This window comes from Pteropus vampyrus, unplaced genomic scaffold (assembly GCF_000151845.1).
Source record: "Pteropus vampyrus isolate Shadow unplaced genomic scaffold, Pvam_2.0 Scaffold171, whole genome shotgun sequence".
Lineage (NCBI taxonomy): Eukaryota > Metazoa > Chordata > Mammalia > Chiroptera > Pteropodidae > Pteropus > Pteropus vampyrus.
In genome coordinates, this window is record NW_011888952.1 from 3,938,242 (window position 1) to 3,962,257 (window position 24,016).

The 24,016-nt window shown below is 42.7% G+C and overlaps 1 protein-coding gene across 3 annotated transcripts in view; it reads right to left on the minus strand.

Annotated features, from left to right (window-relative positions):
• Positions 1–7,426: 7,426 nt before the first annotated feature.
• Positions 7,427–24,016, minus strand: part of LMCD1 (LIM and cysteine rich domains 1) — a 58,653-nt gene continuing 42,063 nt past the window's right edge. For all 3 annotated transcript variants that reach the window (XM_011370656.2, XM_023536882.1, XM_023536881.1), the window contains 3 exons: positions 22,956–23,285; positions 9,808–10,023; positions 7,427–8,089 (listed from right to left, as the gene is read on the minus strand). In XM_011370656.2, the coding sequence (XP_011368958.1) occupies positions 7,931–8,089; positions 9,808–10,023; positions 22,956–23,285 (705 nt within the window). In that variant the 3' untranslated portion in view covers positions 7,427–7,930. The remainder of the gene's footprint in view (positions 8,090–9,807; positions 10,024–22,955; positions 23,286–24,016) is intronic.

Sequence of the window (24,016 nt, forward strand, 5' to 3'; positions counted from 1 at the left end):
TACTATTGTATTTCCAATGCCTAACACAGTGCTTGGGGCATAGTAGGTGCTGAGTAAATTCACAGAGAATGAATGAGTAAAAGAATGAACTAGTGAGTGAGTGAATTGACTATTATTTGGAACACAAACCACAGAGTCTGACATAATCATGAAATCTGGTTATGGGCCAAATCAGTCACATAATTGGTTGATTCTCTGAGCATCTAGAAGAATCAATAAGGGCTTCCTGGAGGAGGGAGCACTCATGCCAAGAGCCTTGAAGCAGAGGTGGCAAAAGGGTGGACTTTCAGATGAGAACAAATACTGAAAGCTCATTGTTTGCAAGCTCAGGCCCGAGATATCACAGACACCTCCCCTACAGAGGGAGACCACACAGGCAACATATTGAGCTGACAAACACCTTCCTACTTGGCCTGGGACTTTGGCTGGAGCATGTTCTTCCATCCAGCTTTGGCTTCAGACAGTCCCTCGTATTGGCCAATGATGCCTGCCTGTCTACTCCTGTTCCCTCTCTCCTTATCAGCTGAAGATGAACTCCACAGAGCTCTCCTGTCAACTGAAGCATGAACCATTTCCTTGTAGGGCAAAGGCTTGTGATTCTTTGCAATAATATTTCATAATTTATATATTTGATTAAAAAACAGAACCTGTGCCAACAGCCTGCATAATCTAACATATTGGGATCATTAGCTGCTTGTGTCACTCTTCTATTTTAAAACTTTCCATATTTGAACTCGTGGAAGTACATCCTTCACATTTATTAAACTTTTCCCATAAAAACAGTTTAGTAAGTCTCCATCATCTTCCACAGAACTAAACAGAAAAGGCCATGAAAAAAACTTTTAAACATTTCCTTTAGGAATACCATTTTATTTAGGTATTTGAACACATTTGTCTTTTCTTGCCGGTAATTAAAAAAAAAAAATCAAGATAAATGAGATTTTCAGTGGCATGATAATTACTTCAAGATGAGCTTTGTGACTTGGCTTCTGTCCTTGCTCTTTGCTGCAGTGCCTCCCAGGCCTCTCGGGAACCTCCATTCCCCAATCTTGGTATAGTCTTAGTCCCTTAGATTCCCTGGGTTAGCTCTCATCCAATTTCTCTGACGGATGCTTTTTTTGTGCTTTGCTCCTGTAGTTTAATTCACCCTCCCGCTCTTTGGTGAACTGAGCCAGCTCTGTTTTGCCCAGAAGGCTTTTCTTTGCCACTTCCAGCTCTGACAGGGCCTCTCTTTTGCAAGGAGCCTGTTTCATATGATTCGGGTGTGGCCGTCTTTTTGAATCCTTTCTTGTTCCCATCAGAAATTGGCTAGTTGGCACCGTGATCAAGGTACTGCTAGTTATAGTACCCTGGCCATCTAGGCACAGTAATTGGTCAAAAGATAGGCACGTGTTGGGCCAATCCAAGTCATTCCAAGAAAGCCCTCTTTTCATTGGATTTACTGACTCCAAAGACAAAGTGACCCCAGCTGCTGGTGGCGGCTGTGTCTGCTACAATCTGGGTGAGTCTGCCTGAGGAAAAGAGAGATGAGAGAGGGAGAAAGGAAACAGATTCTTAACTTCAAAATTTGAACTACTGGATTCAGTTGTTCCTGAAGCTGGCACTTCTCTTGAACTTTCTCTGGAAAGAAACTTCTAAAATGTGGATTCCCTCTAATTTTGAGGGGGATTTAAACTGGTTTTAATTGGACTTTCCTCATTTGCAGCAAGAGAGTCCTGGATAATATTTCTTCAGTCTGCAAGTCCAAATCCTTTCTGTTGTTCAAACACCAGTGTTGTCTCAAGCTCAGACCAAAGAAACATTTTATGTTGATGGCTACAGTTTTTATTATAGAATGGTGGAAATCAAACCTAGAGATCATTTTGCTTTAAATTGGAAGAAACTGACTGAGTGCAAATAGCAGTTGAGAAAAAAGAACAAACACACTCTTCCTTCAACAGCATCATCTCTGGTCCTGGCTTGTCAAAGGCAGAGACATGCAAATGGCCAACACACGTGCCATTGCACAGTCTTGTCTTTCATGTAACCTTCTCATATTCAAAGCCAAACATTTGAAGCCAAAGTCTGATAGCCTAGTGAGTCAGATACTCATATCACCATCATTTGTATCCCCATGGGACAGACTTGATTAAAAACCCAAATGAATTAGAGAGTATAATGGCTTCAGAAATGTGTAATTCACCCAGGCTGAAATATTTTGGGTATCAGTCACATTGTTTTTGGCTATAATTAACAAGAGTCCGACTAATGAGAAATTCTATGATGAGGAAATATATTATACAATGAGAAAATGTATATTCTTGCATAAAGAATAAAGAAATAATTGTTCCATGTAACAAGAAGTCTAGAGGTGAGTTCACTGGCTCAAGACATACCAGGGACCTAAACTCTATTTAACCAGCTCCATCATCCTTAGCTTATTGATTTGGTTCCCTTGTGTCCTTAAGATTCTTGGACTAGGAGTTTCACCTCAACAGCACCCAGCTTAAGAAAAGAGAACTCCTTGAGAAATGACTGATTCCAAAGCTGGGGTAAAAAAAATACAAGATGAGCCAGAAACTCCTAATTGTGACGGAGTGTAAAATTCTATTTAAAGCATGATGGTGACATATCAAAAGGACATAGCCAGCTTGAAGGAGCCTTCTTTGGCCAAATTTGGAATAATTTGAGCATCAGAATTAATAATGATAGTAATAGATGATAAACAATTTGATAAATAGAAACCTACAACTCCAAACTGATATAAATGAATGAATAAATAAATAGAGAGAAGATTGAGCTTTTCCTTATAGTAGAATGATAACTAATAAAAGTTAAAGGAATGATTGAATTAGAGAAGTCAACATTTGGTAACTATCATAGTAATAATTCAGTCAAGAAACATTAATATGTGCTAATAACCAGTGGGTGGAATTTTTATGAACAGGATGTTAACATAGTCTCAAAGTACCTTCCCACAAAATGCTCATTAAATACAAAGGGAAAAAGAGTAATGACGTTGTAAAAATCTTGCATAATCAACTGTTTAAAATTAATAACAACATTAATGAAATAAATAAAAATCTTGTATCATCTGACAGGGCACAATAAAAAGAAAACTGCATCATTTCCATGGCATTTCTACCCAAAATTCATGACCTGAATCTAATTATGAAAGAACATCAGACAAACCCAATTGATGGACATGCTAATCTAAGTAGCCTTTAATCTTCTAAGATGTCAAGATGTCAAAGAAAGAGCAAACACTTCCAAATTACAGAAAACTAAAGAGTCAAGATACCTAAATGAAATGTATAATTCTGGACCAGATCTTTTTGTTATAAAAAACCTTATTGGGACAATTGGCAAAACATGAATTAGATCTGAAGATTAGCTGATAGAACGTTCATTCCTGATTTTGATGGTTGTTTGTGGTGATGTAAGGGAATGTTCGTATTTGTAGGAATTACACACTAAAATAGGAGCGATGAAGCATTGTGTCAGCCACAACCTTAGATGGTTCAAGAAGAAAAGTTCTTTGTTCTCTTAACTAACTGGTAAGTCTAAAATTATATCAAAAAGAAAGGAAAGAAGAGTTATTTCCTCTAGAGCACCTCTTTTCACTAGGATAGAAAACTTTCTAAGCAGCTCCCCCTTGGTCAAGGTTGGGTCACATGCTCTTTCTCTAGCTGCAAAGGAGGCTGGGAAAATGAATTTATAGAATGAGAAGTGGGCTCTTCTCACAAGGAAGAAGGAAGTGCATCATGCTGGGGTTTCAGCAGAGGAGAGATCATGTGTCTAGTCATCACCAACCCCTGCTTAAAACTCTTTGAAGTTTCCCCATTGCTTCTAGAACAGAGACCAGTCTTCTGTCACCCACAAAACTGGAGTACCTCTAACGCCTCAGTGCTAATTTAATGTCCCATCACTCTTGGTGCTCCTGCTACACCAGTCTTCTTTCAGTCCCATGTATGTGCCATGGTTACAATGGTATCTAATATAGCAGCAAATAGACGTTGAATAAACTGGTGCTGCTCCAGCCCCAGGGCCTTTGCACATGCCATCCTCATATCCATCTTTAACCATTGTCCTTTTCCTCTTTGCCTACTCAGGTGTACTCACCCTTTAGCTATCAGCCACTCTATCTTTTGGTTGGAGCACTTAATTCTTTTCCATTTGAAGTACTTGTTGATATTACCATTCTTTATTCCTGTTTTTGATACATGTTTTTTATTTTTAAAGAAGTCCCTCCAACATTTCTTGTAGTACTGGGTTGGTGATGATAAATTCTTTTAGCTTATTTTTTGTCTTCCCAGACAAAATATTTTTCCTTCAACTCTAAATTATAGCTTTGCTAGATAAAGTATTCTTGGTTGTAGATCCTGGATCTTCATCCTGTCAAATATTTTGTGCCAAGCCCTTCTGTTCTGCATAGTTTCTTTTGAGAAATCAGCTGTCAGTCTCATGGGTGCTTCCTTGTAGGTCACTAACTGCTTTTCCCTTGCCGCTTTAAGAATCTCTCTTTGTATTTAACCTTTGGCATTTTAACTATGATGTGTCTTGGTGTGGGCCTCTTTGGGTTCCTGGTTTTGGGGATTCTCTGAGCTTCCTGGGGTTTTATGTCTATTTCCTTCACCAGGTTAGGGAAGTTTTCTATCATTATGTCTTCAAATATATATTCAACTTCTTGTTTTCCCTCTTCAGGTACCCCTATGACACGAATATTTTTACCTTTAATGGTGTCCCATCGGCTCCTTAAATTATTATTATACTCTTGGCTTCTTTCTTCTTGCCATTTTGATTGAGTGTCTTTGGCTTTCTCATCCTCTGTATAGGTCATTTGTTCCTCTTCTTTATTCACCTTGTTTTTTCCATTTAATATACTTCTCATCTCAGATAATGTGCTCTTCATTTCTGACTGGTTCACTTTTATAATTCCCATTTCTATTTTTATGTTTTTTACCTCTTTGTTGAAGTTCTCACTGAATTTATCTACTTTTCCCATAAGTTCATTGAGCATCTTTATAACCAGTGTTTTGAACTCTGCATCTGTTAGGTTGCTTGACTCCATTATTTCTGGATCTCTGTTCTGTTCTGTCATATGGTTTCTGCTTCTTTGTTTTCCCATTTTGCCTGCCTTTCCATGTCTGTTTCTATGTACTAAGCAAAGCTCCTAAGTCTCCCAGTCTTATTAGTATGGATTTGTGAAGTAGGTGTTCAGTGGCACAGTCCTGAGAGGGGTTCAGCTGCAGGCCAAATTTAGCCCAAGACTCTGCCCCTCCGGGACCACCTGCTAAGATTCAGCAAGCAATCCACAGGTGCTGTGCTTATAGTTAGTTGCTTCAAAAGGCCACACCAGAAACTGAGGCCAGCTGCCTACAGTGTGAGTCTAGGAGCTGCTCAGCAAGGAGCACCTGACTAAGCGAGGATACACCTGGATATGGCTTGGGCGGGGTTGTGAGATGGGGGAGGCGAAATTTCAGGGAATCCTCTGGACGGAGCAACCTCTGTTATCCAGTTTGACTACGTCTCCACTAGGGCGGTGCTGAGTCCGTGCACTGGTAGTGGGGAGGGCTCAACAGAGGAACAATGGATACTGCCGCACTTCCATACAGAGTGAGTTGTGCCTCGGCCCTCACTCCGACAACTCAACGTCCCCGTGTAAGTCTCTGTTGCCTTCTGCGCAGCCCAACTGGCACTGGTGCTCAGAGCGAGCAGGTCCATCACTGCAAAGTCCTCTCGCGATTACGGCCCATTTAAGAGTTGTCTGCAGCTGCCGGCTGCTGTGCTGCTGCTATGGCCTCTGTCCCACTCAGCCGCTCAGGACAAGCAGCTTCGCGTCCTCGCCCCATCCTACCTTCTGCCATTGCAGAGTGATTTCTTAGATTTCTCCCTAGTTATATGGCTTGTTCATCTAGATCCCAGGTGATTTTTCCTTGCTGTTTGCTCCTTGTTTCTATCACAACTTTGATTTGGTCATCAGAAGGATGAACAGGTCCTCTATCATCTATGCCATTTTTTTCCCCCTCCCAAGTAGCTATAATTTTAAATCAACTAAGGGAGTATTTTCCCAGGGTCCATCTCCCTCACCAACTATAAAATTCAGAGGGCATTGTTTTTTGAGTGCTGTATCCCTATACTCAGCATGGGAATTGGAACTCTGTGGTGCTCAGTGAAGATATGTGGAATGCATGAATGACTGAGTGAATGAGTGAATATTCCACTGGTGTTTCTGGGAAGGGACTGAAAAGCAGGTCATGCTTGAAAAGCACCTCACAGGACAGGTAAAATTCCAACAAAGGAATGGTCTTTAAGTAACCAACTCAGAACTTGCCAAAGCATTGATCAAAGGGAGTTTTTGCATGACTAGGACAAATAGGGAAACAAATCCAGAGAAATAATGGGCCTCAGACCAGAAAGACAACTAAGCCAGGTTTTGGAAGGATTCAGATGTCAGGGTGAGAACTTGGTTCTTAACTTGAGAGGCAATGGGGAGCTATGCAGGGTAGGTGAAGAAGATGACACACCCACAGCTTCTCTTTGAGAAAACAGACATTACGGGGAAAATGAGTGTGGCTGCAGAGAGGAGCTGGAAGCAGAAAAGCACCTTAGAAGGATATTGCAGTAGCTTTTGGTCAAACTTGCAAGCACATGAATGAGAATATTGCAGATAAGGTATGATGAGAGCGAAATTTGGGTGGTAAAATTCAAGAGGCTTGGTAACAGATGGGAAGATTAAGAAACAGAGAAGACCACTGGTGACAGGACTGTGAGCTCCTACAACTCATGCTTTTTTAAAAAATTTTTTTGTCCTTATATCTGCAGTAGAGAAAGAGATTTCTTTCCTCGGAAATTATGGAAAGGAAACTAATTTGAGGCTGCAAATGCTCAGAGAGGCCATAAAAGGCGAGAAAATCTTACCAACAGACTTATTCTATTTGACTCATTCAATGTTCAGTTGGCAACATTTAAAAGTAGAGATTTCTCATAAAATTCTCACATTTCTTAAGGTCTGTCCACACTGGTCACCATGTCCTAGGTGGCATCTCTCATTAGATGAGCCAGGGTGGCCCTGTTTCACTGCTCTCTAACATTCTACCTGGTGTTACTCCCAGAGGGGTTCATACATTGACTGCCCTAGCCTCTGAGGGTAGCTGAGTCAGGTCCCTGCTCTTTAAGTAGCTCCTCAGTTTCCAGGAGGCTGCTTTTTGTACCGTGAAACATTTTATGCATGTTTTCACCAGTGATCAGGGGTACCTGAAACTGGGGTTGAGGGTTCTGCTCCAAGGGCCTCCACTCCCCTAAAGAAATCTGATGAGACACAAGTGATGAAGAGGCATATCAGCACTTACAGTGCCTTCTGCCAGCACCAGCATTCAGGGTCATGGGGTTAAATGGATGCCGTGAAATCACTACCCCAGTGTAAATAATTAGATAAGGACATACACAGACTGCATAAAATGTTTATTGATATGTTTATCATGCCAAAAAAGGTTTTTATTTAAAATTCAAATTCCATTGGAAAGGAGGCAACAAACAATCGTTGGGATCCCAGCCTACTCCTGGAGGAGTTCCCATGCTCACGAACAAGCACGCACATTCTACAGCTATGTGATGTGATCACTCAGAATTGCATTCTGGGAAACTCCTAGAGATCATTTGCAGGATGCCAACTGTCTCTTTAGTTGGTAGCTGGGAAACAACAGCAACAAAAACAAAATAACTCCATTCTAAGACTTTTCAGAACATTTCTGGCTTTGAAACTATTGACCCTCAAGGATCCACCATCACCAAGCCTAGAATATATGTGTATATATATTCTCACTGAAAAAAAATATCATTGTTTTTGTTGCTTGCTGGCTGTTGCATCAGACCCTTAAGATGGCCTCAGCGCTCCTGGCTTTCCTTCTGAGTGGGCTCCTGTGGATTCTGGCCGTGGATAGGCAGCCCTTCAGGAGTGTTTGGACTTGCTGCAAGTTGGGCACAGAAGCTGACCCTTACTGACAATGTACGCCCGACCGCTCAGCTGCTGCTCACAGCCCTCACAGACAAAGTGCTTTCGGTGCCAGGCCAGATCTTCCACACGCTGGTAGTCCTCTGAGAATATTATCTGGAGAAGAGAGCAGAAGAAATGAATCCAGCAGAGGCAGTAATTAAGGGTAAGTTGTAGGATGGTGGTTCATCCTACCCTATTCTTGTTTTGACCTTTAAATGCCTCGGTGGAGAAATATGACATCAGTCTGAGCCGGTAAGTATAGTACTTGGTGAAAGTTATATTTGCATCTTAGGTTTTCAGAGGGGAAATAAAGTCCTCCACCATCAGCAGGTTTTACTTATCTAGCCTCTGGGATACTCTTTGGGTCAAATACAAAGCCCAGTTGTGTTCTGAGATGAGAGTACATACCCTGATGAGGACAGCTCAATGAGAGCTAAACTGCCAATGGCCAGGCTTCAAGAGCGAGAGCACACGGGGTCACTCGGGCTTGTAATATTGTGACATTCGTGCTTGGAATATATATATGTGAGGAACCACTGAGGCACAGAAAGGGAAGAATAGCATACTGGTGAAATGTGCCTTTGGATTTTGGGTCAAACAGGAACCAGGTATGAGGTTTCACTTAAACACTAAACAGCTTTGTGACTTGGGACAAATTGCTTAATCTCCCTGTGTCTCAGTTTCCACATCTGTAGAATGGAGACATAAATACCGTCTATCTCATAAGTTTTTACAAGTTACTATCTATGAAGTGCTTGGAATAGTGACGGATAAGTCACTTGGAAAAGTCACTTGGAAAAGTCACTGCTATATGATTATCACTGACCTTTCTGAGCTGCACTTTTCTCCAATGAAAAATGGAGGCAATGATTATTTCTCCCTAAAGGATTATCGTGAGATATAAATGGCATATCACACATATAAAGTATGTAGCAAATTATTGACCTGTTATAAGCCCTTAATAAAGGATAGAGTGTTGTCCCAGTGAGTATACTGCTGTCCTCACAAAAATGAGGTTGTGGGCCAGGCCTGCTGACAGTTCTTAATCTAGCTCACGAAAAGCACGTACATTCATTCACTTGATGACAGAGTTATTAGTAAGAGGCCTTAACTTCATATGGAGACCAACTGTGGAAGGTGGTAAAAGGCAGATATTGGCTCAAAATACCTCATATATGCCCAGGATGAAGGTAGTTTCCTGTCACCAAATGCATGCAGACAGTAGATGTCATAATTATTATTAATATATCTTAGAGTTCTTCTAGTCTTAACCATATTGGAGAGTTGAATCCCTTTCAAAGCATCTCTAACTATGGTATTGCTTTGTGTTATGTTAATGTTATATTATATTATCCTAAGACTAATAGTGGTGCCCACCTATTAGTCACTCAGTCAGGCCCATGGCAAGCATTTTCATGTAGTATCTCATTCATCTGCATAGCAACCCCATGGGATGGGCAAGATTATTCTTCCCATTTTATAAGTAATAAAACTGAGGTGTAGGAGTTAGGTAACCACATGATTAAAAGATGCAAAGCCAGGTTGGACCATGGGCAATCTGCCTCTTGGTGCACCCGCCATGATATTTTTCTGAGTACTTACTAAGTGCCAAGGACAAGACTGGACGGGCACTCTTGTTTCTCACCCATCCCAACACCCCCATGGTTGTTGCAAATGAGAAAACAGAGACTGTGAGCACGAAGTGAGAGCTGAATCTCAGTTTTCCTATCTGCGGATCACGTCATCAACAAAGCCACATGCCCCTTGGCCTCTGAGTCCTCTCCCACAGTAGTGGGGGTGGCCACCCTCTATCCAGCCCCATTGCCTCTCACCTCATCACAGCCAGAACACCGGGGCCGGATGGTCTCACAGTAATGGCGGCCACACCAGGGTGCACCATCCTTCCAGAAGTAGATGAGGTCCACCAGCGGGTCAGAGCACTTGATGCACACAAAGCAGGCAGGATGCCACTGCTTATTGTAGCCTGCCCTGTCTGAGTAGACCACAGGAGTGTCGGCTGGGGCCACTCCCTTGCAGAGCTCACAGATCTAGAAAGGTGGGGGAGGATCCAAAGATACAAGGTAGTTAGGAGAGCACTGTCACGTGGGTTCAAGTTTTGACTCCAGTCTCTTTACTGCTTGGGTGACCTTGCGCAAGTTATTATACTTCTCTGTTCTTCAGTTTTCTCATCTGCAAAGTGGAATAATATTGCCTACCTAGTAGGTCGTTGTGAGGACTAAATAAAGTACTTATTTAGCACAGTGATTCTCAAACTTTTTGTTCTCAGAACCATTTATACTCTTAAAAATTAAGAACTCAAAGAGTTTTTGTTTATATGGGTAGTAGCTACTGATATTTACCATAAGAGAAATAAAACTGAGAAAAAATAAATAATTATTAATTTACTAAAAAAAATAATAAACTGACATGTTAACATCAATATTTATAATTTAAAATAACTATTTTTTAAAACTGAAAAATTTAGTGAGAAAGGTGGCATTGTTTAATATTTTTGCAAATCTCTTTAACGACTGGCTCAATAGAGAACTGCTGGGTTCTTGTAACTTCTTTCGTTTTTCATCTTTTACTTTATGCTGTTTTCTTTGAAATATATGAAGATTTTCTGGCTTCATATTAATAAGAAGTTGGAAAAGGAAGGGAGGAGTTTTTTAATAGCCTTCCCAGATAACTGTTGATAGTTTTCTGTGATTCTACATCAAAATTCAAGTGGTAGTTTCTCAAAAGTTAATGTGGAATTTGAAACCATATCAATCAACCTTTTATCCTTGTTATATAAAAACTCATTGGTTCACCTTGTACTTTGAATGGATTTTACCCATGTGTGATTATTTTGCAATAAACTTTAAATTTTAGAACTGTATTAGATTTACAGAAAAATTGCGAAGATAGTACAGAGAGTTCTCCTATAGCCCATGAACAGTTTTCTCTGTTCTTAGGCCTTATATTGATATGGTATATTTGTCACAATTAATTAATAATGTCGATATGTTATTATTCACTAAATTCTAAACGTTATTCAGATGTTCTTAGATTTTACCTAATGTCCTTTTACTGTTCCAGGATCCCATCCAGGAAACCACATTATATTTAGTTGTCATGCCTCCTCAGGTTCCTCTTGGCTGTGACGGTTTCACAGACTTTCCCTGCTTTTGATGACTTTGACAGTTTGGAGAATTACTGCTCAGATATTTTGTAGACTATCCTTCAGCTGGGGTTGTATGATGTTATTATCATGATTAAATTGGGAGGAAAACCACAGAGGTAAATTGTCATCCTCATCACATCCTGCTCAGAGTACATACTCAATCCATAAAATCCTTTGAGTCATTTGGAATTATCTCCTCCTCAAAACTCTGATAATGATGACAATGATGATGATAGCTATCGTTTTCTTGGGGGAAGGCCTACATCAAGCATTGTGCTCAGGCTCTTGAACTCATTACTAATACCCCTTACAGAAACCCTAGAGAGCTACCTCCTCTTTTAGAGCTCTCTCTTAGAGAAATCACTATTTTCCCCGAGATATGGCAAAACCGGGGTTTCAAGAGATTCAGCTACTGCTCCATAACATACAGCTGATAGGAAGCAAAGCTGGTATTTGAACACTGGATAAGCCTAACCTCAAAGCTAAGGTTAATTGTGCTTCAACATGTGGCCTTTTGATCAGGCGTTGGCACACCATGGCTGCGGACGATCCTGGCCACTGCCTGTTCTTGTAGGACCTGCTAGCTAAGAATAGATTTTACGTTTGAACTCCAATTCAATGAAATGTTTTCTCCTCCCTTAATCCATTTTTCTCATTAGCAGATCTGTGTTATGCACTAAATTGTGCCTCTCCCAAATTCATGTTTAATTCGTATGTTGAAGACCTAACCCCAGTATGACTGTATTTGGAGATAGGGCCTATAAAGAGGTAACTAAGGGTAAATGACGTAGTGAAGGTGGGGTCCTAATCAATTAGGACTGGTGTTCTTATAAGAATAGAGACCAGAGAACAAGTAATTTTTCCTCTCTTTCCCTGTGTGTTCACAGAGGAAAGGCCATGCGAAGACGTAGTGAAAAGACAGCCATCTAAAATCCAGGAAGAGAGGTCTCACCAGAAACCAACTCTGCCAACACCTTGATCTTGGACTCCAGCCTCCAAAACTGTGAGACAACATATTTCTGTTGTTTAAGCCACCTGTCTGTGGTATTCTCAGTTCCCAGTTATGGCAGCCAGAACTAATACAACCTCTATCACAAAAACTTGTAGTTAATTATATTATTAAACAGTTGACCCTTGACCAACGTGGGTTTAAACCTGTGTTGTTCAAGGGTCAGTTGTATTTTGAATTTAAAAAATAAAAAAATGTGGACATTTGTTTTCTCTTGTTACATAAAGTACCGACACAATACTGATTTTGGTTCTTGACCCACAACCTCTGATGTATTTACTACCTGGCCTTTCATAGAAAATATCTACTGACACTGGCTTCAGATGAGAACTCCATCATACTAAGAACCAATTATATGTCAACCCAAATCAAAATAGTTATTATTTTGCCATGTAAAGATTAGTAGCCATATGTTGAGCCTAAACACTCAGTATTCTTTTTAAAAATTAATTAACAAAATTGATTAACAAAATCCAATAAGTCTCAAGCATACAATTCAACATTAAGTCATACATATATTGCACTGTGTGGTCACTGCCCATAGTTAGATTTCTTTCCTTAATTACATACTTAATAAGATGGTAGAAATTGAGGAAAGAAAACCACATGACGAAGAATATCCATGTACTGATAGCAGTCCTTAAGCATAGGGGTTGTTCAATGAGTGCCTAGAGAATGCATGTGTTTGGTTAATTATCCTGACTGCCTGACGATGTTCCTTAGAAGGCGCTAGATTTGTGGTTTCAGTCACGCCCACAAGAATGAATGGTGTGAAAACCCTGTGCCTCTGCATAAGACTGAGTCCTGGCTCGCCTGGTATTCATCAGAGGGTCTAAACCAGAAAACGAGTGATGAATCAGCATTCATTTTTTTTTTTTTCACCTTTTCTTCAGCATACCTGGAATGTATAAACTATTTGGCAAGGGCTGTTTGAGTACCTAGTGAGCTTTCTGTCTGTCTGGCTTTCTAAATTTCACAGAATGAAATCTCCAGTCCTTTTCTTCTCACACAGAAGGACTTACTGTTGATCCACACCTAATCTGATATCACCATGCTACATCAGTGGGGCTCCCAACTCCACATTTCCAGATGTTGCTTAACATGGAAGTAGGAAAGGGAGAGAGATAGAGATGTGTCTGGGGGCAGGAAGGCACTCTCAACCCAAAGAAGGAAACAAGACATGAGGTCAGAAAGGCAGCTTGGGGGTGATCAAGGGTGGCTTTGATCCCAGGTTATAGGTTGGGATTTTACTCTGGAGGGAATAGGGAGTTGCTGCTGGTTCTTGAGACAAAGAGTGCTGTGTTCTGGTTTGCACTGTAGGGAGATAATTCCGGCAGCAGCATGGAAAACTAAAGAGAGATTCGTGTTCACAGAACTTGGTCTCAACTTCTCAGCTATCTGAAAATTCTTGTCAAGGATCTCTCTGAGGCGTGTCTCTTCCCTCCTTGTTTCCCCAGCATCCTTGGCTCTTGGCCTCATTACTACCAGTAGCCAACCCTTTTAAGTAAACAGTGTCACTGCCATTTTATGAAAACAAGATGTCTGAGTAATGAGCCTTGTCAACATGTGTCCGGAACCAATTTCCTCTTCTTGCGTCTGAGCTGTTTTCTGTGCCCCTGTCATCTCAAAGAATGATAGATCTGACAGTATCCTGGCTCTTTCAGCCTGATGGCCCCTTAGCCACCAGGGGCAGGCTGGCAACCAAGGGTCAGAATGCCTAGCCTACTTGGGTCCTATGAACCTGGCCCTGTCTTTTTCTGCACAAACTTATTCTCTTGCAATCCTTAGTACTGAGGTTTACAACTGCTAAATTGCAGTGGATGGTTGAGAGTGGGGCTAGCTACGTGACCTCAGACAAGTTACCCAACCTCTTTGTGCCTTAGTTTTTTCACTTGTCAAGTAGGGATACCAATAATAATACTAACAACATCATAGGGTTGTTGCAACATGGATTAAATGAAGTAATAGAGTTCATGGATTTAAAAGGGCTCAGTAATATTAGTTAAAATCTTCTGTTATTCTCCACCTCAGCCCTCATTATAGATGAGAAAGAAATCTGAGGCTCAGAGGAATTAAGTCACTTTCCCAAGATGACAAAGAAAAGTTAATAGCAGGATTTGCATTTGGGTTTGGAGGTCTGGGGTTCCTTTCCTTAACACTGGGAAAGTATGGGTTGGCATCAAGTTGTGTGAGTTTCATTGTCAGCCACTACCCCAGACTCAGCTACGATCAGTGCCAGGCTTGGCAGGACTGCTCCTCTCTTTCGCCAATCCCACCCCCTCTAAGACAGTGATTCTCATACTTGAGTCTACTCCAGTATCCCCTAGAGATCTTGTTAAAACAGATTGCTGGGCCCCGCCCCCAGAGTGTCTGATTCAGTAGGTCTGGGATGGGGCAGAGGAATTTGTAAGTTCCCAAGGGATGCTGGTGTGGTCAGAAGAGACCACTCATTGAGAACCACAGTCATAAAGTGTTTAAAAATAACCATATATATAAGCTCAGCAAAAATGATATCGCTAATTTGATTTGGTTATAGTAAAAGCCATTTGGAATGCCTGGGATGCTTAAATTTTAGACTATTTAGAAGAAAGCCCAGAGTGGTCATTCTTAGGCTACTTCGCCTATGAAGGAGATAGTGTGGTCAAGTAGAAGACCTTTGGGATCATGTTAAAGGCACAGAGGACATTTATCATTAGCATATCTGTTGGTTCTTATTTATACTCACAACTATCTAAATTCAGAACTTGCTCATGAAATTCTTTTCAACAGTTGCTATATAACTTAGTTTACAAACTATTGCCCCCCTGGGGTGAGGAGGCGAAGTACAAACCTGTCATAGATAGAATAAATGTAAAGTTTCTCTCTGTGCCGCTTTGCCCTGTCTTTGTTCAAATGGTGAGAGATTCTCAATGAAAGGGGTTTAAATGAAAGAATTTGACAATTCTGTACTTTAGGCCTTTGTAATCTATAAAAACACCTGCTTTGAGAAAGCTGAGGAATGTTTTCGATTGAGCGGCCTCAGATGCTAAGACCCCGAAGGGCTGGAGTTCCCTCAATGTGTGGAAATGATATTGCAAATTCTTGAACCCTCTTCCAACCAAGGGCTGTCCCTGCTTCCACTGAATGGGAGAGATGCTATCGATCCCCAAGGAATTGGCCCTGGAAAGGCAACACGGCTTCCACTGGGCCCCGTCTCTAAGTACAGACACCCTGGCCCTGGGTAGGCAGGAAAGAAGTCCTGTAGCCTCTATGGCAGGGCAACCACGTGGAGAAAACACACAGAAGCTCCTGCTGGTCCAGCTCCAGCTGTTTGTGTCTTCCCAGCATGGAGGCCAGACGTGTGAGTGAAGGAGCTTTAGAAGATCCCAGCCTCCAGCCAGCAAGCTGCTCCAAAAGATGCCACGTGGACAGAGATAAGATATCCCCACTGAGCTCTGCCCAAACTGCTGATTTGTGAGCAAAACAGATGCAATTGTTTTAAGCCTCTATATCTTGGGGTGGTTTGATAGATAGCATTAGGGTACTAGAACATAAAATGTGGGTACATGGAACTATTAAGATGTCTGAATTAGAAGTAATCAAGACACAAAGTGTTTTAGGCAATAGCAAATTAAGGACAGTGGCCAAGGGTTACACAGCCAAAGAGCTGTCTCGAAGGACTGAGCCACGTTGGCCTTCAGAGCAATCAACAGATATGTAGAACACTCTAAACCAGCAATAATCTCTCTGACAGGGTTGCCAGAAGTTCTATCCCAATCCTGCTGTCTCTTTTGGAAGGCTCTTATCCAAAGGGCCCTACCCAGTCTAAACCCAGAGTGTCTTGTGAAAATCTCACCATTACAATACAGTAAATATTAACAGAAGGGCCTTGAATTCAGGCGCTGGGTTCTTTCCAGTACAAATACTCAACAATTTATTTATAAACAGCATCTCCTCATTTCCTCTTATGGTGATTATTCACCATCTTTGCCTTGTAGCCTTATGTATCCCAGAGGTTTTATTTTTTTCTTTTCTGGCCCAGTGTCATTTCTGGTATCTTTAGCCTCTTGCGTTCTGTTCCCCCACACTATCATCTTCCTGGGGCTCTTGATGGTGCACAACAGGCAGTCTAAGGTGCAATGGTCAGGGTCACAGCCTTTGGAATGAGGTCTGTACCATGCTTCATCACTGGTCAGACAAGTCACCCACCTCTCTGATCCTCGGTTTCCCTCTGCGAAGCATGTAGCAGGTGCTGGCTCCTGTGAAACGCTTTACACGTGGAGGTCACTGTTGCTGGCCAACCACTTTGCCTCACGCTTCTCTTTGGGGCAAGTTATCAAATATGGGGCTCTGTGCCACAAGAGGAAAAACTTAGGCATTTCTAACTGAATCTCCCTCACTGGTTATCTGGTGAAGGGGGAAGACACAGCCAAGGCTTCATAAATGCTACACATCTACATCTACATACACACCCCTGAGACAAACGGTATCCAGAAAAATATTTACTACCCTTGAAGTAGTTTTCCAATTAAAGAAAAAAAAACTCATTGTAATTCACTAAAATGATTTACTGCCCATTGAGAGGTTGTGACCTGAAGTTTAAAAATGCTATTTAACTTTGCTAAGAACTTCTCTTAATGTCTTAGTCTTTAAAAGGGGGTGGGGCATAATATACCTTGTAGGATAATTCTTAGGATTAAATAAATGACAATGAGAAGCCTCTGGCTCAGTGCCTGGCACAACCTAGGTGGTCAGATGACATCATCATCATCATTATTATCGTGCCCATCTTCCATTAGCCTATAACAGCAAAATAAAATTGGATAAAACCAAAGGAATTCATAAAAAGCTAAAATTATTTTTTATGGTTCTTCTAGTCCTGGGGTCAGCAAACTATATCCTTGGGCTAAATCCAGCCCACTGCCTGTGTCTGCAAATAAAGTTTTATTTACATAAAACTTTTATGTAAAGTTTTATCATCTGTTTAGATAGTCTATGGCTGTGTTCGTTCTACGAGGACAGAGGCGAGTAGTTGTGGCTGAGACTGTACGGCTGCAAAGTCTAAAATAGTCACTCTCTTCCTTTCACAGAAAAAGTTTGCCAACTCCTGTTTTACTCAGTAGAATATTATGCAGTCCACTTCAGAAAAAAAGAAAAGATGCTTGTGAGGCCTATGTGGCAACATAAAGTATTTATAGTATAAAAAGTGGGATAAAGAGAATTTTCTGTGGAAAAAAAAATCTCTTTTAATATTATTAAAATATTTCCACTGTAAAGGAGGGAGGTGGACGTTGAGAAGCCTGGTTACTATGGCAATTTTGGGGGGGCTGTTTCTCTGGGCTTCTTACCTTCCTGTCCTCCAGCTCATATGGTACAAGGTGTGGGGGTGGGGCAGTGGTTTCAAATTCCCAGAGAGGGGCTGGCAGGAAAGCCAGCCTGCTGAGCCACATGCCAAACATCTGTTCTGACAAAGATTTGGAAGTCCCTTGCCCACAAATATGTCCCTTGTTGGGGCTGGAGTCAGGCTGAGCTGCCAGCTGCTGTAAGTTTCCATCTGAGAGGCAGACCTTAGTGGGAGGGTGGGGATCCAGGCCTCCAGTCCCTACTCTGTGCATTCTTGTGGGGGGAGGGGGGCAGGAGGACCACACTGTAATTTGAGAGCAAATTAACAAATTTTTACAACCTGAAGGAATGTCTTCACTTCTCTGAATCTAGTCTCTTCTTCCAAGTCACTCTCTCTGGTGCCATGGCTTGGCCTGAAAAAGGGGGTGGTGTGGGGAAAGGGCTGGGCAGGGGGAGTCCCAGCAGGAATGGCAAATACTAAAGGGTGGAGATTACACTAGATGTTATATCCTGGCTTTCTTTCCCCTTTCTTCAGTTACAAGTTTGGGGTGTAGGGAAGGGCGGAAATGCCTCGGCAAAATGACCATGTCCAGGAAATCTGTATATTCAATTTCTGAGAGAATATTCCGTAAGCTCTCCAAACACAGAGAAATGGTTTGGTGGAGATGTTAGCAATCAGAGCACTGAGGTCATCGCCTGCAGGGTGCGCAGGCACCCATAGGTTCCATCCAGGAGGGAGAGGTGGGAGCAGAGGGCTGGGAAAGTGGGTCTGGGCCTCACTGTTCTGGTGTGAAACTGTCCAGCTTGCTGGAGTTGGCAGCTCGCTGCCCACAGAACCCTTTGAATCCCCCAAGACCCATGGCAAGTGGGATTGGGGTGGGGCAGTCCTTCCGTTGTTCTCACATGCAGACAAGAAGTCCCCCAGTTCTCCACTGGGCGGGGCTGCAAGTTACTCCAAACACTGCTGCTGTTCACCCCAGCAAACCTAAATACATACCCCCTTGTGTTGTTGTACTCATTCTGCTGGGCCCCACCCAGGACTGCTCAGACTCCACAGGACTGTGACTCAGAAGGACCTGGGTTGGAATTGCAGCCTCACCCCACCTCTCATCAGCAAGCTGGTGCCTCAAGCTCCACATCTGTAAAATGGGTATAACAGCCCCATCCTCTCTCGCTGGTTGTTAGGGGGATTCAAAGAGATGAATGGGCCTGCTATGCAGTAACAGTTCTCTCCCCCCGGCCACACACACAGTGATACAGGTGAGGGCAAGAGAGGGAGATTAAATATTTTGGGTTTTTATTTGGTCTCATTGACTTAGAGGGCATGCTCTGGGAGGAACACGGGGTAAGTTAGCATCTGGGATTTTTCTGCTGTTGTGTTTCCTCCCGAAGACGGATTATGCTGAAGGCATTACCCATGGTGTCCCGTCTCTCCAAGCCTCAGTGTATTAATAATGCTTTCAGAGGACTGCTCTGCAGTTGGGGCGGGCAGCCACAGCTCTTGGGTTCATTCTCAGATGTGCTACGGCTAATTTTAGATCACCCTGTGTGAAGGCCTAGGGGTTGAAAGCTGGGGGTGGGGCGCAGATCTGCACATTATGCTCAGATCTGCATAACCAGACAGCCCTGGCCACAAGGACGGGTCAAGCTCAGAAGACACTGTCTCTCACAGCCTGACTTCACTCAAAATTCAGTCCATGGGTGGGAATTTCACACAGGTGAGCTGGAAAAGGCTTTTGGCTATACTGTTCCTCTGGTCTGGATAACTCTTTCCTCTGAGGGCAGTTTAGTGAGCAGCTGTCAGGGAGGGCTCGGCAGCCTGACCCCACTTGCCCCCAACTGAGCCCCTCCCAAGGTCTCTGAAGAAGGACTTGACTGTACCAGACTGAGCTGCAGCACGATGGAGCCTCACAGGAGAGAACTGCCCTCCAGTGCAGGCTAAACACAGCATAGATGAAAGTGGGATCTCATGGTCCCAGATTGCTGAGTGTAAAGTGGTCAAGACACGAGTGGCCAGGGTCTGGTGTAAAGCAATGTGTTTAATTATGTGCCTGTGTTTCCAGAACTCAAAGAATGTGAGTGTGCTTTGCAGCATTTTCAAAGCTGGACTTCCTAAGCCAGGAGGTCAAATAAATCTGGAAAATGCTTGGGTTACCATCTCTTGGACCCCTCACCATAGACCAAATTGGTGATATCATTTTCACTGAGTTTATATGTAAGGTGATTTTTAATACTCTTTAGCAGTGGTTCTCAAAGTGTGGCCCCCAGACCAGCGTCAGCATTAACCTGGGAACTCATTAGAAATGCAGGTTCTCAGGTCCCATCTACATCTATTAAGTAGGGAGCTGTGGGGTGGGACCCAGCCCTCCGAATTTGAACAAGCCTTCCAGGTGATAGTTTGAGAACCACTGCTTTAGCCTACTAAAGGCCCTGAGAAGTCCTGCTGTAAAGAAACTCATTCATTTTTATTTACTCTAATGTCTCCCAAACTTACAGGTCCACACAACCCTCTTATGCCATAATATCCATTCGCTTTCTGAGGAATAAGCTTTGGGAAAGAGAAAAGATGGACTTGGGGTCTCACAGAGGTTGGTTAGAATCCCGCAGGCTTTTTTCATGTCTCTGGGTGGTTGGGAACTTTAAATCAGATATTGCAATGCTTAGCGTTGCCCTTGGCCCACAGCAACACCCACAAAATTGTAGCTGCTAACAACAGTGATAGCAATCACTATTAGTTTAGGGTGATAAACAGAGAGGTTACCAAATACAGTTCCTGTATAATAGTTTCACGTGTCCCATTTTTTGCCTCCATTTGTTTTTTCATAAATCTCTGTTGGGATTTGAGGTATTGAGTGCAAGTTCCTCCCCATACCTGGGCCCTCAAGTTGAATTCCCTGGCCATTTCTAGCCAAGTTCATTGCCCTCATTGGGGGAGCAAAAATCAGAATTCGTGCCCGATTCTTGGCCCTGGTAACTGTCTTATACTGCCCTTTTATGAGAAACAAAGGAGCACAGGACCCCGGATGACCGGCACCCACACCCACTTAATGAGGCCACTCTCTGGGGTAAGGCAGAATAGTTCAGGGAGTATAGCCTGCTTCTAACAGTGGTGATGCTTGAGACACATGGTCTATGGCCTGGCAGGCTTTCTAGCTACCTTTATAGGTTTTTTCCCCCACTGAAGATAAAAAGGGATTAAATAAAAGTACTCAGCCTCCTTTCTTCCTGGAACAGGTAATAATCACGGTTTTATAACTTTAGAAAGCGTATTGGATCCGTGTTCTTCTGCTTAGAAACTACAGGACCTCAGAAAAGTTAACTATTATCTCTGAATCTCTTGATACCTCACCTGTAAAATGGAGTTGGTAAAATGCACCCCACCAGGCAACTGTGCGAATTAAACAAAGACCCTGAAAGGGTGAGTGTGTTATTAGGCACAGAGCAGGTGCTTAATAAATGAAAAATTGAGATCTCATCATCCTCCTAGGCAAAAGGGCCATCTAAATTGTACCCATCTTTCTGGGCTCAATTTGTTTGAACATTCATTTATTCATTTATTTGTTCATTCACTCATGGATCGCATATTTATTGAGCACCTACTATCTCTATCGAAGGCATCTGCTGCAGATACAGAGATGAATAAGACAAGACCTCAGCATCTAGAGGGGGTGACAGACATGAAGCCACTATCACATAATTAGTTATTGAATTTAGATTGGGGTTAGGGTAAGGAAGGAGAAAGGTGTCTTCCCCAGCCAGCCCAGGCCAATCAATTTTTTGACCTTATTTTCTGACTCTGTCACTTGACATTTACTTTCTAATTTTGTTTAAATGCTTCTTAAGTGTCAGCACTATTTTCTAAAGTTGACTGTAGACAGGGATGTGGAATCTCAAGCAATCTTTGTCCCATTTCTTCACTGAACAAAATGTGGGACTGGGTCAAGAATAAAATAACGTTCTCAGATCGGCATCTCTCTCTTGGGAATGGCAACTGGAAAATGTCACGACGACTTAAAGAAGTCGCCTTCCAACTTGGAATTACACAATACTTATGCTTTAAGGACAGACAGCTATTTGAGGGTAGATAGAGGGCAGAGTTTGGGAGGAAACTAGTTCATAAAACATGGTCACTACATCTAAAGTTTTAAAGTTCCTGGGACATGTATTCTTCCTGAGAAATGGGTCTTTTCGACATCATCACCAAATTTGTAGTAGAGAAAATAAGTTTTGTTCTTTTGTCTTAGAGTTCTCAGATAAAGAGTGTGAGGTCATAGTTCACTGGACAGCAATCCCAAGTGAATGTGCCAGAGAGATGGGGGTTGGAGATGCAGGACAAGAGTATGGGATGACATGTTTGAGTCACTGCAGGAAAGAAAGAGGCCAGTCCTCTCTGGATGTAATGACAGCATTGTTTGGGCTGGCATTCCCTTGGGATGTCTGGGTCAGCCCATTCCCAGTAAGGCAGGTAATTTGCTTGAAGTCTTCATGTATTCAAGCCTTTATCTCTAAATGTCAAGCATGAGGCCACTTGGCTGATGGGAAAGTGGCAGGGATTGGGTGGGGGACAGCAAAAGGTAGGGTGTAGGGGCCATGAAACTTAGCAAACATCAGTCCCATGTGGCACCAATCTCAAGCTAGTACTTTTACCTCCTGAGGAACAGAATAAGATTAACCCATCACTGAAGCTTACACCGCTCAGACTATGGTCCCTCCTTTGTGTTTTCTCAGGCAGAGGCTCATCTGTCACAGCGTATCATTCACACTCGTACTAGAGTAAACTTTTAGAAGCACAGCTCAGATCCTGTGATCCTTCCGATGGAAAGCCTACCACAGCTCAAATGGCCCTCAGAGTAAAGCCCTAAGTCCATGGCAGTGCCCTCTGCTTGTTTAACTACCTGGGCTTGGCAGACAGCGCAGGCTGATTAATATTTGAGCAATGAATGGGTGGATGGCCTGACTTTGCAGGAAGTGTGCCCCTGATGACCTTGACAGCCTTGTGTCCTGCCTCTCCCTAGCTCACCCCGCTATAAGTCACGTGGGACTTCATTCAATCGTCTGATTCCACCATGCTGTCTGGAACTTAGGGTCTTTTTGTACATGTTCATCTCTTTAGGGCAGCATAGGTCTTCCCCTCAAAGCCTGAAGGCCTGAGTGACTTTTAATTCTTCTTCTGAAGCCAACTCGGGCCTCAGTTCCTAATCCAATCCTACCCACACCCCAAGCAAGCTCAGGTGCCCTTTCTCTAAGCTGTGATGTCTGGTTGTCTGTGACCTCCACTTGATGATGAGCCCCTTGAGGGCAGCGACCTTGTATTTTTTTCCATGGGACAGTGCCTGGCACAGAGTAATGAGCACCAAATAGCTGCTAGAGGCATGAATGCATGAATGAGTACATGAATGAGTGCATGAATGAGGGAAAAAGGCTGACGGTGCAGCCCTGGCCTGGGTGGTTGCAACAGCCCTGGAGGCCTGGGAGAGACTTACATATTCTTTGGCCGGGTCGCTAATGCTGCCATTGGTAGTCGGGGCCGCAGGCTCTGCACCCTCTGGCTTCTCCTGCTGCTTCCCTTCTTCCTTGGGCAAGCCTCCCTGCCCAGGGAGGGCCACTTCTCCCACACCGAGGGCCTCACTCTTATATTGCTTGACAAATTCTTCCATCAGTTTCAGCTCATTCTCCAAAAGTCCGCGGCAGCGAGAAGGGTCCTGGTCGTAGATGGGGAGCTGGTGCATGAGCTGGCGGCGGCGGTAATAGGCACCCTCGGTGCCCGTCACTGGCTGCTTCTCCTTTGGGATGAGCTCCATGTACTGCAGTCCCTAGGCAGGAGGAGAGAAACCAACTGTGATTCTCAAGCCTCCAGGCAGAGACCCAAGAATTGGTGCAATCTGGAAGGTGAACAATTTCTGGCTTCTTCGGGTTTTTATAGAACTCAAGGATTCTCGAAGAAGAGATGTTGTGAATTTTGGTAACACCCAAAAGAAGCCTAAATAAGCTTTCATTCTCTCTCAAGCTGTAGTCACAAATCATGAAAATGGTGTAACTTAAGTTGATGTTCATTTTAGATTTGCTGGCTTTGTGACAAAGATTTTGTTTCCATCAAAACTGATTATTTTTACTTCACTTACCTCATGGCAATGCTCCCAATTAGAAAAAAAGTCAATCTAGTTTAAAATTACCTTTCTCAGATATGTATAATTAAATCATCATGGGCATAAGATTTTTCATGGTTTATTAATTGAAAAATATGCAAAGGCACCTTCTAATAGTAGAACTGACAAGGTCTCAAGTCAATAACTATTTTCATGTCAACATGAATGGTAACCATCCGAGTGTTAATATGTTCATATATAACTGTCCAATTAGGACTTTTTAAAATAAATGAACAAAAAGTTTATACTTGAGTGGGGAGAAAGGGGGAAATAAAGGTCAAGGTCATATAGCATGAAAACTGTGAAAAGCAATTGTTTATTCTTGACAACTGTTCTCCATTTCTGTGTTAAACCCAGATCTTGACCCTGACACCCTCACCAGGTTTCCTGATTCCTAC